Genomic DNA, 23,509 nt, shown 5'->3' on the forward strand with positions numbered 1-23,509 from the left:
ACTTATAAGTGATATCATACTGTATTTGTCTTTCTCTGTCTGACTTATTTCACTTAGCATAATGACCTCCAAGTCCATCCATGTCGCTGCAAATGGCAAAATTTCATTCTTATGAAATGGCTGAGTAGTATTCCATTGTACGTATGCGTGTGTGTGTGTGTGTGTGTGTGTGTGTGCGCGTGTATAAAACCATATCTTCTCTATCCACTCATCTGGTGATGGACACTTAGGTTGCTTCCATACCTTGGCAATTGTAAATAATGCTGCTATGAACATTGGATTGCACGTATCTTTTCGAATTAGTGTTTTTGTTTTTTTTCAGGTATATACCCAGGATAGAAATTGCCGGGTCATATATCAATAATAGCTCTAGTTTTAGTTTTTTGAGAAAACCCCATACTGTTTTCCACAGTGGCTGCACCAATTTACATTCCAAGGTGGGTGTTTCTTAACACACCCCACCCCTACCCCAGCCCCAGCATGCTGCCACCAACGTGCTCTGTGACCTGGGACAAGCCCCTTCGCTGCCTGGGTCTCAGTTTCCCCATCTGTCAATGAGAACATGAAAGGAAAGGCAAATGCTTCATCTTGCGTATCCAATTACTTGCTATCAGAGCACTTTGTTAAGAAAGATGCTGTAGTAGCATCCTAGCTTGATAGGCAAGAATAATGTAATTTTGGTGCTATCTGCCTCGCCATGGCCGTGGGCTGGGGGTGACGGACACACATGATTTGTGTTGGCATTCCAGGCCTAGGCGATCCCCAGAGATCCTTCCAGCGCAAATGTTCCACCAGCAGACGGCACACAGGCTGAAGAAGCAGACAGTGGTTGAGTCTGGCGTGGCATGAGCCTTGGCTTGCCCTAAGGCAGAAATCACTGCTTCTTTCCACCTCTGGGCCCGTAACAGATGCCAGTCTTGCCCCGCCTGTGCCACATGGTTTCAGAAACACTCCTCTTCCAGCCAGCCTTCCTGGCAGACATGCCCCTGGGACCAAGTTTGCCCGCTGTACTTTGTGCATCTCTGTAGGAAGCACTGAGGCACCCCACTCAGTCTGTGTGCCTGTTGCCTTCTCCCAGCCCCCTCCCCAGGGACAGAGACCATGCAGGATTCCTCTCTCATCCTCAGGCCCAGCATGGGTCTGGCGCGGAGCAGGGAGCCTCTGGGGAGGAGGTAAAGGACAAAGTGATCGTTTTAGACATGACCATCATCCTGAAATAAGTAGCTAGAGGAGAAAGTCAGGAGGGCTGGGAGGTATGGGGAGGGGGGCAGGCAGCAGGCTGGTGACTTCCTGAACAAGCACGCCGGCGATGTTCCTGGTCCTCAGTGTGGCTATTGTCCCTGCCGGTCCAGAGAGTGGGCTCAATAGGGCCTCTGTCCCTCCTCGGGCAGGCTGGCCGGCTCAGTGGCGTCCCACCCGGGCAGCTGGGAGGCAAGGGCCGACACTTCCTGTCCCTGCCGCCGAGTGTTCCGAGGGGCAGTGAGAGGGGAGGGGGACCCTGAAGACAAGCACCCATCTGTGTCCCCCAGGGCAGGGCTGCCCAGCTGGGGGAGGAGGCGGGAGAAGGGAGAGCAGCGCTGGGGATGTGCTCACCCCTGTGCCTCATCCTCCGTCCTCCCAACCAGCGCTCCCACCGAGCCGGAGCTGTCAGGGGGGCCACTCTGGCACTCCTGCTCTTCCTCAGACAGGCCAAGCACATCCTTGCCTCGTCTCAGGGCCTTTGCTCTTACTGTTCCCTCGGCCGGAGTGCCCTTCCCCCAGATCTCCACACTGTTTGTTCCCTGCTTCATCTAAGTGGCTGCTGCCTCAGGGAGGCTGTCCCAAACAAGCCTCCTGAACACAACCTAACACCACAGCGCATCCGTCTGCATCTATGTCTTTACCGTAGGTCGTCTCACACCGCGTGAGCTGTATTCTTCCCTCGTCTTTCCTGTTCCCTATGCACTGTCCCCAGTGCCTGGGGCAGTGCCTGGCACACCGTAGGTGCTCCATAAATACATGCTAAATGAACACATAAAAGTAACACACTTGAACATCCATCTACACACCGAGAGATGTGCTCTGGGAGAGCAGAGCCCTGTGTTTTGGGGGCATGTGGCCAGGGTGGCTGGGGAGGAGGCCCCGGGAAGTACAGGAAGAGCCAGGTGAAGATAAAGTGGAGAGGGATCCACGTGGACCGGGCAGCTTGAGCAAAGGGCTGGGATGGCAGGAAGCATGGAGGGCTTAAGGATTAGAGGCCAGGAGAGGCCAGCCCACACCGGCCCTGGGACCACGCTGCCGGGTTGGATTTTAGCGTGGGAGTCACGGGAAGTCAGGGAAAGATTTAAAATCAGCGGTGGCAAGGTTAGCCTGGCGTTTCAAGAAGTCTCTGGCTGGGTTTAGAGAATAGATTGAATGGGGGCAGGGCAGGTGGAACATGAGGACACCTTGGGGGCTGCAGCCACATGGCTAGTGAGAGGCGATGGTGTAGTCTGGGGAGGGGTGGCAGAGAGGAGAAAGGTGCAGGGACTCCGGAGACAGACAGGAGGGACCATCCACAGGACTTGGGGTGGCCCTGGGGGAGGGCGAGCCAGGGGTCAAGCCTCAGCCATCCTGCCTGGCTGTGAGGGCTGGGTCAGGGTCCCCCCCTCTGCTGGTGACAGCCCTGGCTCTAACTGGGGGAGGGCAGGGCAGGGGGAGGTGATGGACGGAAGGTGGACTGGGCAGCAGGCAGCAGTGATGGATGCAACAGCCTCATCATAACTACCTGCCCAGCTCCTTCCCAGGGGCCTGCCCTCAGAAGTCAGGAGTTGCCCATAAACCTGTCACCTGAGCCTGTACAAGCTGTCCCCAGGGGGAGGGGCCACCACAGGGCTGATGTGGAGGGGGAGCCAGATACCCTGGTGTGGTGCTGCAATTATACACACACACACACACACACACATACACACACACACGCACACACACACACACACACACACACACACACACTCCCCTGCAGGTAAGCAAAAAGCTCTCATTACAGGAAGGGGCAAGCTAGAAACTCTGGGCCATGAGCGCTCAGGTTCAAGGCTTGCCCACAGTCTCGAGTTGCCTGCTAGGCCCTGGAACGATTCTTCAGAGCCCAGAAGGAAGAGTTAATGGAAGAAGTGTTGAGTCTTAAAGAGGGATAAAACTCAGGAGGAAGGGGAAGAAGCTGGAGTCGGAGGGAAAGGTGCCCTGAGCTCTCCGTGGTCCAGCCTCTCAGTGTGCACAGCAGGTGATTAGCAGGGTCTCCGGGGCAGGTGAGGGGACCTCCAGCATCACACAGCCCATGAGGGGCAGGACAGAGCTCAGATGTCCCCGATCCAAGTCCAGCGCTAGGGGAAAGCCTGAGGCCGATGCAGACAGGGAGGAGTGGAGGGCACTTCCAGAAGCTCTCCCAGCACCTTCTCAGCCCTGGGACCCGGCCATGCTCCCTGAGAGGGTCTCTCAACCCCAGAGGAACACCATGCCACCTGACACCAGCCGCGTCCCCAAGAGGGCACGTCTCCTCCCCAGGGGTGACACCAGGGCAGTACTCAGTTCAGGGACCCAAGACAAGCCCCCCGGAAGCCCAGCATCTCCAGTCCCTGAAGCCCACCCACATGTGCTCCTATGGGTCCTGGCCCATCTCTCCCACCCCTGCCTCACTCCCAGCAGCCCATAAGGTCAGAATCGCGGGAGTGGAAGGAACGGTGTGGGAGACTGTCATGTGGAAGCCATGGAGCAAAGCCTTCTTATTCTGCCCACAAAAGGGCAGTGAGCTTGGGCCCTGAACGGAGCCTGGGCGGGCACGTGTCTGCAGACTGCAGGTGCTCACGTAGCGCCCAAAGGAACGACAAAGGAATGACATGCACAGGTGTTTCTCCGGGGCACGCACCTTAAGATGAGCTGCCAGCTCCATTTTAAGTCAACTGACAGGGAAGCAGGTGGTCAAGGGGGTAGCAGAGGCTCCTTAAACCTGTCTGGGACCCAAGGGAGGCGTGTTCACTGAGCTTCCCATCAACCTGGCAGACCCCTGGGGCCCAGCAGCGCCAGAGCCTATGTGTGGGCGTGTGCACCGCATACTGGAGAGGGGTGTGTGTGCAGTGCGCACGCTTGGAGCTCCGGGTATGTGTGCCATGCGTGTGGCTGCACAGAGCCCCTTGCTCTGCACCCAACTCTACAAGCTGCAGTGGGCCAGGGAGATGTCGGGGAGGTCCAGGGCTGGGCAACCACAGGCAGCTCTGGATTTCTCCAATCCATCAAAATAACTGCGTGGAAAACTGGGAGAATCATGTGAAGGAAGAGAAAAATGCAACCACTCATCTCTCCTGGAAAATGTCTTTCTAGTCCCTGGCCACTGTCTATCCCATGACCCCACATCCTCTCAGCCAGCCAAGTGCAAAGTGAAAGAGCTCTGGCTGTGCAGCTCTGAGACCTGGGTTTGAATCCTGGCTCTGCCATTACTGGCAGCAAAAGCTTAAGGAGGTTTCTAAACCTCCCTGAGCCTCGGTTTCCCATCGCTCAAGTGGGAATCATGGTATCTATCGGGTGGGGAGTTGAGAAGAGTTCATGAGCTCATGAATGCAAAGTGCCTGGCACATAGTTGGAACTCAGTAAATGGTAGACCTCATCGCCTTCCTCAGCATTATATGGACACTTGTCTAAAATTTCACATGCCCCAGGCCTTTATACTCTTTCCCCTCTATGTTGCCAACTTTCTGAAAATCCAGGAAAGTCTCTGGAATCCCAAATTTCATCCTCTCAGTGAATATAAATAAACCCACTCAGTCTCCCTCAACAAACACAAGTTGCTGTTCGGAGCCTGGCTCTTTGCTGAGCGTGAAGAACTGGCGGTGGGTGAGGCTGGCCTCTGCCCCTTCCTAGTACATCAGGCTTTCCCATAGAGGGTCTCGTGTAATCCTTACAGTAACTGGGAGTTGCAACGCACGGGCCCAGAGAGGAGAAGGGACTTTCTCAAGGTCACACAGGGAGTGAGTGGCAGCCCCAACCTACACCTGCCTGTTCCTAGCTCCCCCTCTTCTTCCTGGTCTCTGAGCCTCCGTGTGCTGGCGCGTGTGGCACCAGTCCTGGGGCAATGAAACAGAAGACGGTGTGGTCTGGCCGGCAGGAAACAGCCAGGGGAGGTCACGTGGGGCAGGGAGAGCTGCTCTTGGGCCTGGTGAAATCCACCAGGCTACAGGCTGTGAATGTGGGATACTGAGTCACAAGACTGGTCCCTGTCCCTTCAGGGGGACCCAAAAGTTGACTGGCTGCTATAGCAGGTTGATGATTCTGTGCAAAAAGCAAGGCCTTAGAAGGACGGGATGGAAGACACGTGCAGTAGCTGGATGCTTAGTGAGGAGGCCTGGGTTTGGGCATCAGCTCTGCCAGGCAAGTCACCTCCTATTTCTGGGCCTCAGTTTTCCCATCTGGAGTCAGGGTGTGTGTGGGTTTAGAGGAGATGCTTTGGATGCAATAACCTCTAATGTCTGAGTCACAGCTGACCTTCTGGGAACTGACCACTCTGCTGTGAGATAGGGCCAATGCACTGAGCCAACAAGAGATGCTGCAACATACCTAACCCGTAGCCCTTCCTGCTGTGTGGTCAAACACGCCCCTCATTCTTGCTCTACCTTCCACTCCTCTATTGAGAGTGACAGAGCAAGAGCTAGAGCAGAGAGAGCTCTGTGGGGTCTCTGCTCTCCCCACCCCTGCTCTTCCCCCCAGAGAGGCCATCCAGGCCAAGCAGGGGAGGGGGCACATATCCAAGCTTACACAATCACCACCTTGTCTGGGGGAGACAAAGGCCAGGCTCTGGGTCTTGGCGGCCAACAGCCCGGATGGAATGACGGATCACAGAGTTGCTGAATTTAGAATTTTTTAAAATGTTAGTACCATAATAGCTTAGATTCTTAATCTCTAAAATTCAGAATAATAATGTGTTAGAACCATAGACATGGAGAATCTTCATTTCAAAGAACAAGAATAACAGCATGTTGAAACAGAAAACGTGGGAGAGTTCAGAATCCCACCATTTAGATATGGAATGATTACAGGAACCTCAGACTCTTGACAAACTCCGAACAACCAAGTGTCAGTATCATCCCATGTGGGAAGCCTCGTTTCCTAGAATAATAAAATTTGGTAATCACAGGATCTAAGAAATCTGGGATTGAACTTCGTACAGTGTCGGAAGCAGGAACTCCTGGAATGTTCATTTCCATCTCATGGAACCTTCTAATCTTGCATCCCCAGGACCTCAGAAGGACAAAGATGGTTTTACTCACCTGCAGGGGCCCTCCCCCATACCTGCCTGAGCTCCACTTCAGACGTGGGCAAAGGTGTATCAGAATCACCTGGAGAGATGAAAACATGCCCATGGCTAGGCCAACCCTGGATCTACTGAATCAGAATGTCCAACACCAAACTAAAAAAAAAAAAATCCCCAGATGATTCTACTCTGAAGCCCCAGTTGAGAAGCACTGATCTGGTAAACCTCACCACCTTATCACAGACAGGGAAACAGAGAATGCAAGTAGCTGGCCCCAGAACATACAGCAGTGGTCTCTAGCCTCTACACCAAAGTCAGGCCCTTCAGGACGTGCTCTACCTCCACCTGGACCTTTTGGGCTCCAGGGACCCTGTGCCCAACTCTCTGTGTCTGCCTTAGAGTCCTCCTGCTCCAGGGGCATCCCCAGTGGTCTTGAGGACCAAGCAGGCCAGGACAGAAACTGCTAGGCTCACAAAGCCAGCCCCTCCCTTCCCCCTACCCTCATGCTTGAAGTCCTCCAGGTGGTTTCCAGGGGGGCTGGAGGAGTACTGTGGAGGTCATCAAGGTCAATCCCCAGCCTCCAGGGAGGCCAGTAATGAAGGAAGGTTCCAGGAATGGGGAGTAAGAGGCCAGGAGTCCCTGCTGCATTAGCATGCTGAGTGGCCGTAGATAAGTTCCTTGACCTCTCTAAGTGAAAATGGTCTCAAGGCAGAAGCTGGACAGAGAACTTCTGGGAATCCTTTCTGCCTCTGCCTCTGCCTCTTGACCTCACCCAACATGGCCACACATTTAAGGGAATGCGAGCCCTCAGCAGCCTTAGCCAGATTGTTCTCAATCAATTAGGAAGTTCTTTCTTTTGTCTAACCTGAAACATTCCAGCTGCAGTGTTAGCCCTTTGCCCTCCTGCATGAAGATGGAGCCTGTCTGGGCACAAATGCCCTTTACTTGCTCAGAGGAAATCCCCAGTCCTCCTGCACCTCAGCTGAGGGTGCCCCTCTCCCCGGTCCCTGTAGCAGGTCTGCCTGGCTTGTGGATTCCTGTGGGAGCTGACCTCCCAAACAAATGATGGGGGTGGCACTCCTCAGAGCCCGCCAGAGCAGCAGAGGCTCACAGCCTCTTCCTGATTGCAGTTTTAATCAGATATGCTCACAGCTCCTAAGCAGTCCAGCAGGGCAGGGGTCTTGCTGGGCCAGCCTGTTTCCTCTAACGAGATGGGGCATTTCCAGCTAAGAACCCCTACCAGGCTACGGAAAGAAAACCCAAAAGGCAGTCTCAAGGAATGGGGAGGTGGGAACCCAGATGGTCCTTAGACCAGTGTTTCCCAAATTATAATATGCCCACAAATCACCTGGGAGCTTGTGAAAATGCCAATTCTGATTCAGCAGGTCTGGGATGGGGCCCAAGGTCCTGCATTTCTGATAAGCTCTGCATGCTGCTGCTGGTCCACGGACCACACTTTGAGAAGCAAGCCTTTAGATGTTCATAAATAAAATTTTTTTATTCCTAGGAACCCTTCACTTTTGTCTGGCTTGGTTTGCAATTCATTTCCAGCTCTGTTAGCTCGTGAGAGCCACAAAGCAGCCCTGAGGGGCAGACAGGATGCATGTCGCTGGGTTCACTGCACAGAAGGGGAAACTGAGGTGTAGCAAGGGCAAGGGGCTTGTTCAAGGTCACCCACCTGGCTACAGTGCCTCCTCTAAACTCTTCCTCCGGGGCTGGTCAGAACCACACACACCTTGGCAATGAGTGGCCTGACCCAGCAACTCCCTATCTTGCCTTCCACTCAACTGTGTGGGCCTGGAGGCAGAGGCCAGACAGCTCCTGTGCTCTGAGGCTTCCTGGGGGTCCCCGGGGGGCCCTCACTGAACTGCGCTGGCTACTGATCTGGCTCTTAGTGGCCTCGGTTGGTGGACCAGAAGGTTAGGAATCAGCCAGGCTGTACAGCCAGGCTTGCTGGGCTTAAATCCTAGCCCTGCCCTTGGCTCCCGTGTGACACTGGGAGAATTGAAATCTCTGAGGACATGGATGATGTGCCAGGACTCAGCATGGTCTCTGGTACACGGAGGTTGCTCAGCCAACGTTCACTCCCTGCCTTCCTTTCCTTTCCCACCTCCCGGCTGAGCCTTGTTTATTTCTCCCTTCCTCCCTCACAGCCTCTGAAGCAAGAATGCTTGGGATTGGATCTGATCTGTGTGACCCTGAGCAAGTCACATACTGCCTCTGTGCCTGTTTCCTCCTCTGTACAATGGGGATAATAAGAGCCTACAGAAGGCTGGTGTGAGGATTAAATGAGTCAATATGTGTAAAGTGCTTAGAGCAGAGCCTGGGACATAGAGAACTCTCCCTGTAAGTGTCAGCTACCGTACTGTTAATACCATCTCCATATGATGGCCCGGCTCTGCAGCAGGTGCCATGGCAGATGCTGGGGGCACAGTACAGAATCAGCAGCACTTTCATGTGCCAGGCACTGTGCTAGTGATTTCATGGACTTCCTGCCCACTCCCCGCACCCTGACCCTGCCCCAGATCAGAGTCAAAAGAGAAGACAAAGACACTAAGCTGGTTGTGCGAGGGTCCTTTGGGAACACACAGGAGGGAGGCACCGGTGAATGGGAGGGTTCAGAAGGCCTGTCGGGGGAGGAGACCACGGCCCTGTTTAAGCTTCACACTCCCCACCAAGGAGCAGGGGCAGCGGGCGTGTGGTGGAGGGGAGTTTGGGCTTGTGTTTGCTTTTACCCCTTGTTATCGTGCTTGAGGACACGCCTCTCCTTAACCTGTGGGATGAGAGACACTCACCTCCCGCACAAAGTGCAGATGCAAGGCAGAGAGGAAGCCAGGAGGCACGCCCCCTCCTGCAGCCTGATTTCTGCCTGGGTCAGAGCACAGCAGATGCACAGTGTGTCCTGGTGGATGGGGCTGTTCTCAAGGATAGAGAAGACAGTGGAAAAGGCTGGGTCCTGGGATCAGACAGACTTGGCCTGATCCTAATCAACTGTGGGACCAAGGGCAGGTTGCTTAACCTCTCCACGACACTTCATTACAAAATAAAAGAAGGAAGGGAGGGAAAGATGAAGTGGGAGAAGAAGGTGGACAGATGGACCGCAGACACGCCCAGGCTAGAGTGAGCATTCTATGAGATAATGAGATGGAGGTGCTCTGCAGGCCAGGCATGAGGGGGGGCGCATTTCTCCAGGTTCCCCACCCTGCTCCATGGGTGTAACTGCCCTCTATCTGCTGCCTGATTTCTCTGCAGCCCAAACCTTAGATGTGGGGCAGGGGTGAGAGGAAGGAAGCCCAGATCTTAAAGGCAGGCCAGGTCGATGGTACCAAGTCATGGAACCCAGAGACTGAGCCACCTCTCACCCCAGACAAGCCATGGGGTACAGGCTCCATCCTGAGGGGCCACCCAGATGTGGTGCGAAGGGAAACTGCTGCCATCAAGGTGTGCCTCCAAGACCCCCCAGCAGATGAGGGCAGGAGCCACGGCAACCTCCGGGCTCACACCCACCCTAGAAACCCACTTGCTCACCTCTAATCAATTCAGTACACATTTTGGGAGCGCCTGCTGTATTCAGGGCCTGTGCTTGGCTGCTCACTGGGCAGTGGGGCAAACAGTACAACTTTATAGTTTTCAAAATGGGTTTGCCTGTCCCATTGTTTCTGGATGTCACAGAAGCCCTGATTGATGGGCTTAATGGCTGACCCTATTTCATGCACTCAGGGGGCGTGAAGGCTCAGGGCCAGGGTCAACTTGGCCAAAGTTGAACAACTACTGAGCCATAGGCTTGGGATAAGAGCTCGAGGCTTTTGACCCCAAAGCCCATGACCTCTTGCCAGCCAAGCAGACACAGATCCTACCTGGGGTAGGCACCCGGGAAGTGGAGAGATGGTTGTGTGAGGATTGGCCCCAGGCTAGGCAGGGCTCAGCAAGGCAGGGTAGGAGTAAGGCGGGGGGCACAGGAGGCCGCTCCACGGGAGAGGGCACATTTGGGCTGAGCGTGGAGGAGAAGATGGAGAAACGAGAGTGAACCACCAGCTGAGGGCACAGCCCAGGCAAAGCCCTGGGGTGTGAGAGTCTCAGCAGAACTCAAACGGCAAGTAGCCAAGACCACCTCCTGGGGCCCAGGCTGAGGCCACACTCCAGGACCAGGGCATGGCACAGAGCCACACAATGAGGGGGTATCACCTGTCGTCTGGGGACAAGGTGGGGAGGCACAACAGGTGAGAAGCCATCAAAGGCCTTAGAATCAGGTCCTGGGATAGGGGTGCAGATCATGGAAAGTGGAGCTCCAGAGGAGAGCTGGTGGGCCTGGAATGGCTGTGGAAGGCATCTCCAGGGAGATGAGTTCAAGCTGGGCTCTGAAAGGGGGGTGGGAAAAAGAGGTTAATGAAAGGCACTGCAGGCTGGAGGGGACGGCATGAGCTGAGGCACGGAAGCTGGAGGGCCCCGGGTGTGCGGTGCACCTGAGTGTGTGGTTAAATGGCCTGGCCGGGGTGGGGCAGGAAAAAGAAAAAAGAGGCTTCAGGGCCCATGGCATCCCAGGCTGCCTCTCACCCACCTCACATCAAACCCATAAAGCCAGGCTCGTGAGCCTCCCTTTATAAATGAGGGCAGATAAGGCTCGCGGAGGCCCAGCAACCTAGAGAGTAATACTAACAAGAGCTGCCATTGACTGAGCGCTTGTGGGATGCCAAGTACAGTATCAGCTGCTTTGCCCACACATTTCCCACAAGAAGTGGGTGAGCCCATTTCACAGATGCCTGGGTGATGTTGTGCAACATACACAAAGATACAGCTGGGGAAGGGCAGAAGTGAGCTCTGAGCCCAGCTCACTGAGACTCGGGAGGGTGGTCCCTTTGAGCTTGGAGGAAAGGGGAAATCAGAGAAGGCTGCTTGGAGGAGGTGACACCTGAGAGCTATTCAGCCCAAGGATGCAATTGCTCTGCTCCAGCCCTCCATCTACTAGGCCTTGCAGGTGGCTAAAGGACCAGGGACAGGTTCTGGCTCCCAGGCTCTGCCAACATCCCTGTCCCTCAGAGACCAGAGACAGAGGATTCAGAAGGTGAAGCCAACTGACATGGCGAGATTCCTGGGGGCCCTGAGTCACCACCTGTGGTCCATTTAAAAGAAGAACTGGCAGCTGAGGATGTGAAACTGGCCCTCTCAGACTCTTTCTTGCCAGGCTTGGGGCAGCAGGAAGGATGTAAAAGTGACTGCCACACGAGCCCCACGCCCCGTCCCTCCATCCTCCCAACAGCTGCTCCCACTTGTCTCTGCCCGGGCAAGCACTTGGCGGGTCCGTCCCTCTGCCTGGCCAGAGGGGAGCTGACAGCCCACTGGTGGCACTTGACACCTTCCAGCCATGGCCCATCGTCCCTCATCCCAAAGCACCCACCCTGGGTAGAGTGGAGCTTCCGGGACCCAGTTCCTAACTTCTCATCCCCCAAGCCAACCTACATGACCCAAAGTCATCAGAGCCTATCCCAGCCCCCATCCCAAGGCTCCTGAGAAAGCCCAGCCTCATCACACGGCCTTCCTGCAGCCCATCCCAGAGGCAGCCCATCCCAGAGGCAGCCCATCCTGTGGGATGAGGGTGGGACGGGAGGGTCAGAGCCCTCTCTGATGACCCCACCATCCTGAAACACTTTCTTAGACCTCTAGAACTTCTCAAACCAGTTTGGAACAGCTGAGCTGAGGCATAACAGTAATGATGGTCATTAACACAGCTAGTCCAAGGCAGTGCTGGGGGTTGAACGCAGGCGGGTTGGCTTAAGGGCTATGCTTGGAACCACCATGCCACAAAGTGAGGGCCTCGGAAGGGGAGGGAGGAAAGACCGAGGTCACTACATAGGGTTTGGGGGGACCACGTGAAAACCAGCACCGACACCAACTAGCAGCCACTACACCATCCCCATCAACACCCGTCCCAGCTAATATCCTCCAAGCGCTCAGGACATCCCAGGTTCTGTGCTGAGCACTGGAATATCAGAGCCCAGACCTCAAGATTCGGAGCAAGCCCCCGCAATGATACTTGTTACATACAATGCAGGCCACCTGCCCTGGGCCCAGTCCTTCCTCACCGGAATCATAAAATGACACTGTTTGTCCTCTCCTCCTTCCTTCTCTCCCCCTCCCACCCTTCCTTTCTTCCTTTTTTTTCCCTCTCTCCTTCCCTTCCTCCTTCTATTAATCTTTCATAGCTTGTAGTCCTGGCCAGAGCTGTGAGAAAACCTCGGTTTCCCCATCAGTATATGGATGTCTCTGAACTCATCAATGGTCCCTGCCCAGAGGTTCTGCACAGGAAATCCTGCATACCCTCAGTCCCTCTCTGCCTGTCCCCTCCCCAGGCTCAGCCACTGTGGCCCCATAGGAAACCCAGGCCTGCAGGGAGGTCAGGGCCACAATAAGGGGTTGGAAACCCCAGGCAGAGGCCAGACATGGGCCGAGGGCCATGGCCCTTCCTGCCTCCTTTGGACACCCCACAGGGACCAGCCTGCTCTGGCCTGGGTAGAGGTGCAAGAGCTGGGGTCCAGGGGCTGCAGAGACTGGGTTGGGGACGGGGTGGGGGAGACCTGGGCCAGCCTTCACTTTCCCCCTGCCTCTTGCCCCTCCCCCAGCAAGACCGTGAAACTATTCACATCCCACCTCTAAGGTTTCAGCTGTTCTAGGATTGGATTCTCTCACTGCTCTATTTTTCTTCTTCTTTTGCAATCTCCAAGAAACCCGAGCTGCCAGATGGGTGGGGGCGATGATTGTTTTCCGTCTGACATCTGGATTTCATTAGCAGCCCTGGGCATGCTGACTCAGGAATGGCAGCTCCCCTGGGCTCAGACCTTCCCCAGACCCCTGACGGTGCCCGGTCCTTAGCTGGACACAGGAGACACAGGTGATGACACCCCCTCAGACCTCCCTCAAAGGAGCAACCAGCCCCCGCAAGAATATCTTGGGAGTGGTGGAGGCTGAGGGCTTAGAGAATTCCTGCTCCCAGCTCAGCGCCTGATGGATGGCTGCCAGCTGGGTGTGGCTGGGCCTGAGCACCATGAAGGGTGACAAAGGGCTTAGGGAAAGTGTCCCCCATCTGTACCCCAGTCTCCATCCCTAAAGAGGTGCTGAGTGGGCCATCAAGGCAGGGAGCCCTGCACTGGCCCCAAATAGCAGACATGTTTTGGAGATGAGGAAAGGTGGCCCAGAGAGGTTAAGTGACTTATCCAAGGTTGCACAGCTGGTAAATAGTAGAGCTGGAACTTGAACTCTGGTTTGGGGGTTATAAATTTGAAGCTGTTTCCTTTGACCTTAACAAGATGTCCCTTCACTAACATCAGGGTCCTTACTGTTGTCATACGGACCCTCAACCCTGTCTGAGCTTCAGAGAAAGGTAGTATGTGGGGTTTTCACATTCTATCATCCATCAGAGAGGCCTGCAATGGTCACCTGACCTAAAGCAGGCCCAGACACTCTTCAAGGCCACATGAAGACACTTGTGGGCCCCCTCCTCCATAAAAAGTGATTAAAAATTCTATTTTATGACTGTGTTGGTATAAAGATAAATATTACCCAGGCTGGATTCATTATTATATACTCATTATTATTACTTTCATTTTTTTCTTCTGGTTTTAAAATAAATGAAAATTACAACATTTTTGTGGGCCCCTGAAAGAATAGTGGGCCGTCAGCGTGCCTGCTGTTTCTCCCAGAGAAGTCGGCCTGGCACTCTAGGTCAAAGCACTCATATTCTGCAGAGCACTCCTTGCCATGTCATAGCTCCTTCTTTTCTTATTGATTTGTGCTTATTGTCTGACTTCGCCCACTGGAACATAAGCTCCAAGAGAGTGGGACGCTTTCCTGGTCTGTTCACTGTGGCATCCTCAAACGCCTACTACGTGCTTGGCACATAGTAGTGTTCAATAAATGTTTGCTGAATGATTAGATGAAGAGGAGTCTATCTTCTCAGGCAGGTGTATTTTTTTTTTTATGGAAATGCATTTCTTTTATTTATTTATTTATTTATTTTACTTCTTTTGACTGTGTTGGGTCTTCGTTTCTGTGCGAGGGCTTTCTCTAGTTGTGGCAAGCGGGGGCCACTCTTCATCGCGGTGCGCGGGCCTCTCACTATCGCGGCATCTCTTGTTGAGGAGCACAGGCTCCAGAAGCGCAGGCTCAGTAGTTGTGGCTCCCGGGCCCAGTTGCTCCGCGGCATGTGGGATCTTCCCAGACCAGGGCTCGAACCCGTGTCCCCTGCATTAGCAGGCAGAGTCTCAACCACTGTGCCACCAGGGAAGCCCAGGCAGGTGTATTTTTATACCAGGTAGTGGCACCCCACTGGCCCAGGTGGCCACTTCAGCGATCTGGTAGCCCTCCCTGACACTTTACCCCTCTCCCCCTCACCTGCCTGGTCACTATGCCCCACAGATGCTACTTTCTCATCATGTCTGGAATTTGTCCCCTCACCTCCAACCTTTGCTTGCCCTTGCCTTATATCTGGTCTGATCATCTATCCACGTTCCTAGACTGGTTTCGTCTGCAGTCTTTTGCCTCTTCCAGCCGGGCCTCCCAACTGCCACCAGCGTGATCTTTCAAAATGCCAATCTGAGCATATCACCTAAAAGCCTTGGATGGCTTCTTCTTGCCCTCCAGATAAAGTCCAAGTTTGTGCAGCCTGGCACACAGGTCTTTCACCACCTGCTGCAGCCACATCTCCCACCCCTCCCCTCAGGCACCCAGAGTGCTAGAGCCTTCGCCAAGGGCTCGGGGTTCCCGGAAGGCAAATTCCCACTATTTACACGCTTGCTTGGAAACCTTCCCCACTCCAGACTCAGACTCCTCCTCTCTGAGGTCTCCCATGAACCCCCAGGCAGAGCTGGTATCTCACTGCAAACCTTAACCATAGCCCTGGTCACCCTAAATGATCAACAGCGTTTCTGTTGTCCACTCTGTTCCACTGAGGACGAAGGTAGAGCTTTATCTAGCACAGGCCTGACACACAGTAGGAGCTCAGGAAAGGCTGGGCAATTGTACTGAGTGCTGGGCCCAGCTCTACCCTGGAAGATTGTGTGTCCTGGGCACGGATGTGGCACTGAGCCAAGGTCCCACCACAAACACACATACCCACGCAGGCAAGCGTGGCTGACGTGGAACAGGTCCTGCCACATCAGTGTGCAGAAGCCAACATGAGACACACAGGTGACCCTGCAGGCAGGCCTAACAGAGAGCACCCATGATGTCCCTACAGCCACCTGGGATTTCTGCAGTCACCAGAGCTGGCAGCCTCAGCCACCCCTGGCCTCCTTGACTGCACTGGGGCAACAGAAACCCTGGGGCTTGACCAGCGGTCGATTCTAACAAGACACAATGACTTGGCCAGACCAGGCTTGATATGGCTTTTGCCCACATTGTCTTTGTCCCTCTTTATTTCCAGCAACCCATTTTTTAAAGAACCCTTTCTGAGAATGATGGTGGAGATCAAAGTCTGGACGCTAAAGCTGATGGTAGAATCTAATTTAAAAAGCATGGGCTCTAGAATCAGGAAGGCCTGAGTTCCAATTCCAGCTTTGCTGTTCATTAGCTGTGTGACCTTAGGCAAGACACCCAACTTCTCTGGGCCTCGGTTTTATCATCTGGCAATTGACCTGATAGAGTTTTTGAGACAATTAAATGAGCTAATGCATATTACACACTAAGCTCAGTGGTAAACTCAATGCTGAGAGACTATCATTATTGTTGTTCATATTATTATTACCCTTGAATTGACACCTGGCACACTGTGTGGGGACAGCAACAGGGACAGATTTGTCAAGAGCTGAATGGTAGACATTCTTGAGTCCCAGTCTTCTTGGGCCAGTGCTGACATTGGTTGGAGAGAGACCCTGGCCCAGGCACAGCTTCACTCCACAAAGAGGGGCTGCCTTTCACCAACACTGGGAACTTGTCTCCAGCACTTTCTGCCTCTGCTTTTGGGGCTACCCCTCTTCCTGTAGTGCCCAATCCCCTTGCACTGCACCTGGTACCTATGAGAAGCCTCATCAGTCTGATGAGCTGAACTTGGGACACCTCTCTCCACCCTTAAGGTTGGAAAAGAATCAATTAACAGGTTACCAACTTCTGGTTCCTGTATCCCACTACCCAGGCTGTTGGCAGTGAATGCTTTAACCACATTTTCACTGCTACCTTCTTCAGAGCCTGGGGCTCCATGGGCAGCTTCAGGACCCAGGCAGGACTGGCCTAGTGTTCTGCACATTCCACCCCCAGTTAGACCATTTAAGATTTTAAAAGCATTAGACCATTTAAAAGTCATTCCACAAAAGGAGAGGAGAGAAAGGAGTAGAAAAGTTATTCAAAGAAATAATGGCTGAAAACTTCCCAAATCTGATTTAAAATTTTAATCAACACATCCAAGCAGCTCAACAGACACCAAGTATGATAAAGATGAAGAGATCCAAAAATGGACACATCATAGTAAAACTGCTGAAAGCTAAAACAAGGAGAAAATCTTGAAAGCAGCAAGAGAAAAATGGCATGTCACTTACGATGGATTTCCAATAATATTAACTGGCTTCTCATCAGAAACAATGGAGGCCAGAGGGCAGTGGGATAACATATTTAATGTGTTCAAATTAAAAAATATCTGTCAGCCAAGAATTTTATACCCAACAAAGAAATCTTTAAAAAATGAAAGTGAGGTAAAGACATTCTCAGGTAAACAAAAACAGAGAATTCATTGCTAGCACACCAATCTTTCAAGAAATACTAAAGGAAGTTCTTCAGGTTGAAAGTAAGGGACCTCAGAGAGTAATGCGAATACACATGAAAAAAACAAGGAGCACTGATAAGGTGATTATGTAATTGTAAAAGACAGTATAAGTGCATATTTCTTTTCTTCTCTAAGCTGATTTAAAAAGCAATTTATAAAACAATATGTATATAATTGTATTACTTGTCCTGTAACATAGAAATGTAGTACATTTGCCAATAATAGCACAAAGGAGGTGGGTAGGAGAAAATCTGTCTTGGTCTAAGGAAAGAACACCAAGTGGTAACTTGAATCCGCAGGAACAAATGATAAGAATTGGAAATGCGAAATAAGAAGGCCAATATGACATAAGCTATGATGGATATGTAATTGCTCTCATTTTTTCTCCCAGCTTCTCTAAAACACATAAAGCTAACTAAAGTAATAATTATAACAAGTATTGTTGAATTTGTAACATACATAGATGTAATATGTAAACAATAATGCCACAAGAACAAGGAAAAAAGTATAGAGCTACAAAGGAGTTACATTTCTACATTGTAGTTAAGTAACATTTCTCACTGGAGTTAAGTTAGTATAAATCTGAAGCACATTCTGATGAGTTAAGAGGTATAAGCCCTGGAGCAACCATTAAGGAAATAGCTTTTAAAAATGGAGAAAAAATAATTAAAGAAGTTAAAATGTTACATGAGAAAATTATCACTTAATGCAAAAGGCAGCAGTGAAGGAGGAACAGAGGGACAAAAAAGATACGAGCAATTTCAAAATCAAAAAGTTAAATGGCAGACCTAAATCCAACTATATTAATAATATCATATATGAAAAGAGCATTAAGAATAGCATTATTAATAACGTGAATGGATTAAGCAACCCACACAAAAAGCAGGGATTGTCAGACTGGATAAAAAGTAAAACAAGAGCTTCCCTGGTGGCGCAGTGGTTGAGAGTCCGCCTGCCGATGCAGGGGACACGGGTTCGTGCCCCGGTCCGGGAAGATCCCACATGCCGCGGAGCGGCTCACACACACACACACACACACACACACACACACACACACAAAAAAAAGTAAAACAAGCTCTAACTATATGCTGTCTACAGGAGACACAGTTTAGATCCAAAGCTATGAATGAACTGAAAGTAAAAGGATGGAAAGAGCTATATCAGGTAAACAGCAGCCATAAGAAAGCAGGCTACACTAATATCAGACAAAACAGACTTTAAAACAAAAAATGTTGGTAGAGATAAAGAGGGACATTTTATAATGGTAAAAGGATCACTCCATCAGGAAAATACAGCAGTTATAAACATATATGTGCCTAGTAACAGAGCATCAAAATACATGTAGCAAAACCCGACAGAACTGAAGAAAATATCGTCACTTCAACAATAATACAGATTTCAATAACCCTATTTACAATAATTTACAATAGAACTAGGCAGAACATCAACAAGAAGTCAGAAGACATGAACAACACTATAAACCAACTAGACCTAACAGATATCTATAGAATTCTCCACCCAACAATAGCAGAATACTTTCTTCTCAAGTGCACATGAACCATTCTCCAGGACAGCCCAAATTCTAGGCTATGAAACAAACCACAATTAATTTAGAAGCACTGAAATAATACAAAGTATGTTTTCCAACCACAATGGAATAAAACTAGAAATCATTAAAAAAAAAGATACCTGAGGAACTCACAAATATGTGGAATTAAACAACATACTCCTAAATAACCAGTGGGCCCAAGAAGAAATCACAAGGGAAATCAGGAAATACCCTGTGATAAATGAAAATGAAAATACAACATACCAAACTTATGGGATGCAGCTCAGAGGAAAATTTATAGCTATAAACACCCACATTTAATTTTTTTAAAAAAAGATGTACAATCAGTATCCTAAACTTCCACCTCAAGACACTAGAAAAAGAAGAGCAAACTAAACATAAAGCAAGCTAAAGAAAGGAAATAATAAAGATTAGAGTGAAGAATTGAAAGCAGGACTCAAAGAGATATTTTGTACACCCATGTTCATAGCAGCATTATTCACGATAGCCAAAAGGTAGAAACAATCCAGTTGTCCATTGATGAATAAATGGATAAACAAAATGAGGCATACACACAGACACACAGATACACACACACAATGGAATATTATTTAGCTTTCAAAAAGGAAGGAAATTCTGACACATGCTATAACGTGAGTGAACCTTGAGGACGTTATGCTAAGTGAAATAAGCCAGTCACAAAAGGATAAATACTGTATGATTCCATTTATATGAGGTACCTAGAGTAGTGAAATTCTTAGAGACAGAAAGTATAATAATAGTTGCCAGGGGTTGGGGAGGGAAGGGGAGGGAATTATTGCTTAATGGGTACAGAGTTTCAGTTTTGCAAGATAAAAAGAGTTCTGGGGATGGACGATGCTGATGGTTGCACAACAATGTGAACGTACTTAATGCCACTGAACTGTGTACATTGAAACATGGTTAAAATAGCAAATTTTATGTTATATGTATATTGCCACAATTTTTAAAAAGATTAGAGTAGAAAGTAAGGAAATAAGAATAGAAAAACAATAGAGGAAATCCACTAAACCAAAAGTTGGTTCTTTAAAAAGTTCAACATGGTTGACAAACCTATAGCTAGAATGACCAATAAAAAAAGGAGAGAAGACTCAAATTATAAGAATCAGAAGTGAAAGAGGGGGACATTATAAAACAAAATGAAAAGGATTATAAGAGAATATGATGAACAACTGTATGCCAATAAATTAGATAATTTAGATGAAATGGACAAATTCTAGAAATACACAAGCTACAGAAACTGACTCAAGAAGAAATAGAAAATCAGAATAGACCCATAACAAATAAAGAGATTCAATTAGTAATAAAAAACATCTACTCACAAAAGAAAGCCCAAGCTCAGATGGCTTCACAGGTGAATTCCACCAACCATTTAAAGAAGAATTTATATTAATTCTCCACAAACTCTTCCAGAAAATAAAACAGGATGGAATACTTCCCGAATCATGGAACTGATAAATGTTATTACATGGATGAACCTTGAAAACAATATGCTAAGTGAAAGAATCCGGTGACAAAAGACCACATATTATATGAATCTATTTATATGAAATGTCCAGAAGAGGGAAATCTACAGAGACTGAAAGTAGATTCGTGGTTGTTAGGAGATGGGGGTTCAGAGGGTGATAGCTAAAGAGTATGAGGTTTCTTTTTGAGGTGACAAAAATGTTCTTTAATTGATTGTGGTGATGGTTGCACAGCTGTGTGAATATACTAAGAATCATCAACTTGTATATTGTAAATGGTTGAATTATAACTCATTAAAGCTGTTACCAAAAATAAGCATTTCACTTTTAAATATTATAAATGCTGAGCTCTTACATAATAGTTCATTTGAAACAAAGATTTCCACCTGTTCCTTCATTCAGGAAGACTTGTACTAAGCACCTGCTGTACTGTATGGTACCTGGGCTGGCAGAGATGAATCTAGCCCAGCACATGTCCCTGGGGCCTGTGGACAGGTGAGGGGTGAGGAGCATCCAATCATATTCCAGCCTGCTAAAATACTTATCTAAGTATGTTCACTCTGCATTGTGATGCAAGGGAGACAAAAATAATGCTGGCCAACAGTTACTGAGTGCTTACTGTGTGCCAGGCATTGTGCTAAGCACTTTTCATGCATTACTTCATTGAGGCCTCACAGCAGTCCTCTGTGTTAGTCTTCTCACTAGCCTCGTTTTACAGACGGTGACCCTCATGAAGAGTGAAGGGAGATCCTTGGGTCTGCAGGAATCCCGGATAGCATCAAGTTTGAGATGGGGCCAGCAGAGGGACTCTACCAGCTCAGGGGAGAAACAGGCTCCACAGGCCATGGAAGTCTCAGCCTGGAGCGGTGTGGATGCTCAAGGAAACAAAGAGCACAGAGGGCCCAAGACCAGGGTTTTGCCCTCTCCTCAGCACGTCACCTTTCTGAGACTCTGTTTCTCCATCTGTAAAATGGGGCCATTGCTCCTACTTCGGCCACAGAACTAAGAGCCCTGCACAAGATAAGTGAACACACTGTGTAACCCATATAAAGGAAGGGCCGTGGTTAGCACAGTGCTAGAAAGTGAGGCACCTAGGAGAGGGACCCTCCTACCCCTCACATTGGGAAGAGCTCTGGCCCCGTCTGGGAGAGAGCAGCGCGTGCGCAAATACACACACACCTTCGCCATCCCTCCACCTCTGACTCATCATCTGTTGCCTTTGGATACTGGTCACCCTTGTCCCATCAACCTGCCAGCCCCACTCAAGCCCCTCTCCTCCTGGAAGCTTTCCCAGGCTGTCTGCCCAGCACGAGCACACTTCTTCAGAGCCCCTGAGAGCCCCTGCTTATGTCTGAGCGTCACCTGCCTGTGGGGTTGAAATCTCCACTCCCCCACTGACTGGCTTGATGGTCCAGTGTGAGACCTTCACTCACACAAAGCATCCCGTAACAGGAGGCTATTAAAAGCACTTAGCACCCCGGGCAGAAGTGAGCGTTGAATGAAATGCTTGCAGAACACTTAGCACACTGCCTGTCTCCTCCTTAAACCTGGTGGAGTTCTGCTCTGCCCTGTAGGCAGAGTGCCTGAGAGCCGACCACCCCTGTGCTGGCGGCTCAGCTGGGGAAGGCTCACTGGGGGAGCCATGGGCACCTCTCTGAGCGCCAACCAGATCCTCACCCTCTGCCAGGATCTCCTCATGCAAAGGGCCCCTTGCTTACTGTGTATACTGAGGGTAGACAGGGCACAGGGGAGTGTGGATCTGGAGGGCAGCCCATCAGTGGGTCCGGGGTGGGTGGGCCTCTCTTGGCCAGGGCTGGGGGGAGGGCTGAGGTCACCGGCTGAATCACCGGGGATCTTACTAGAACACAGTTCTGGGCTGGGCCTGAGATTCTGCATTTCTAACAAGCTCTGGGGCGACACTGATGCAGCTGTGGCCGGCCGTACTTGAAGTAGCCAGGACCTGAGGCATGGCACGGTCATTTCTGAGAAGAGCGGTGATTGGCGGTCGCACCTCAACCTCCCGCTGGTCCTGGAGGGACCCAGCCCTGCCCAGCCACACCCTCGGCTGCCAACATCTGGAGGGCAAGACTACACAGATTTTCTGAGTTTCCAGGATTCCATTTCCATTACACGTATAAAATAAAAGTAGTACCACGTTCTAAAAACAGTGGAAAGTATGAAAAAACAATAGGGGAAAAAAATCACTGATAATCTCGCATGGTATTTAGCGCAACTCTTAACCTCTCTCTCCCCAGGATTCCAAAGCCATGTCGGTCAGAGAGTCAGGGTCGCCTGGTGAGTGGGGCCTGCCCCCCGGACCCCCACCCTGTCGTGGCAAAGCACCGGGTGAGAGACGGGGCTGCTCCTGAATGCCTCGGTCTCCCAACGCCCCTCCCACCCCAAAGGAGCGACCCCCAGCCCACGGTGCCCGAGACCTTCACCTAGACCTATCCCGGGGGCACAGGGCCACAGGGCGCGGGCAGGGCGCCCCCTCCCCCTCAAGGGAGCAGGCTGCAGAGGAGGCAGAGGCGGGGCCTGGGGGAGGGGGGCGCACATCTGGATCCCTGGCCCAGAGCCCACATTCCTTCCCCGTGAGCGGGAGGCGGCGGGCTCTCCGGAGAGCCGTGCGGACGCTGCTGGCCCCCTCCCGCCCCACCGCAACAGGACCCACCTCGGCAGGACGACTGGGGGGACTCGAAGGCCCAGAACCTCATTCTGGGGTTCCCCCACCCAGATTGCTGACCGGCCAGTGCAGCACCGAGCTGGGGGCTCTGTCCCGTCCATACCAGCCAGCCTGCCTCAGAAAAACCAGAGGGGACAAAAAGGTGGCGACCAGCAGCCCCGGGGCCAGGCGCTCGCCGAAGGGGCCCTGGGGGGACTGCTCCACCTGCTGTACCCACGGAGGCCGGGCCACAGGTCAGCAGGGGCCCTGAGCCCCACCGGGGCCGGGCTGCCTTACCTGGGGGCAGTCCTTGATGTAGTGCCCTTTGTTGAAGCACAGGTGGCACAGGTAGTTGGGCGGGGGCCGCTTGCTGGGCTTGCGGGTCTCAGAGGTGAGGGTCAGCTCGGAGAAGTGCTCGGTGAGGGAGCTGAGGCCGTCGGCGATGTTGTTGAGGGAGCCGTAGGGCGAGGCGCTCTTGTACACGTTACTGCTCAGCGCCTGCAGGGGACAGAGGCCGTGAGGGCTCTGGAGGCCTGGCCCCTTGCGCCCCTCTGGCCTCCTGGGAACCTCCACAGGCCCGTACACACACACGCACACGCGCGCACGCACACGAATTCACAGTGACCCTCAGCCGCCTGCGGGCTCCAGCTTCCTGGAGGCTGCATTCAAGTCCTACCTCTGGTCGCACACCCAAGGACAAGCCAGTTAACCACTCGGGGCCTCAGTGGCCCCATCCGGTAAATGGGAATAACGATAGCTACCTCCGAGGGTTTCTATGAGGCTAACGTGA

At 51.4% G+C, this 23,509-nt stretch overlaps 1 protein-coding gene across 1 annotated transcript in view; it reads right to left on the reverse strand.

Moving 5' to 3' along the window:
- The window catches only part of ZCCHC24 (zinc finger CCHC-type containing 24), a 61,410-nt gene that overhangs the window by 25,515 nt on the left and 12,386 nt on the right, over positions 1–23,509 (reverse strand). The window contains exon 2 of the mRNA XM_007126332.4: positions 23,017–23,217. Coding sequence (XP_007126394.2) covers positions 23,017–23,217 — 201 coding nt within the window. The remainder of the gene's footprint in view (positions 1–23,016; positions 23,218–23,509) is intronic.

This window comes from Physeter macrocephalus, unplaced genomic scaffold (assembly GCF_002837175.3).
Source record: "Physeter macrocephalus isolate SW-GA unplaced genomic scaffold, ASM283717v5 random_42, whole genome shotgun sequence".
Classification (NCBI taxonomy): Eukaryota; Metazoa; Chordata; class Mammalia; order Artiodactyla; family Physeteridae; genus Physeter; species Physeter macrocephalus.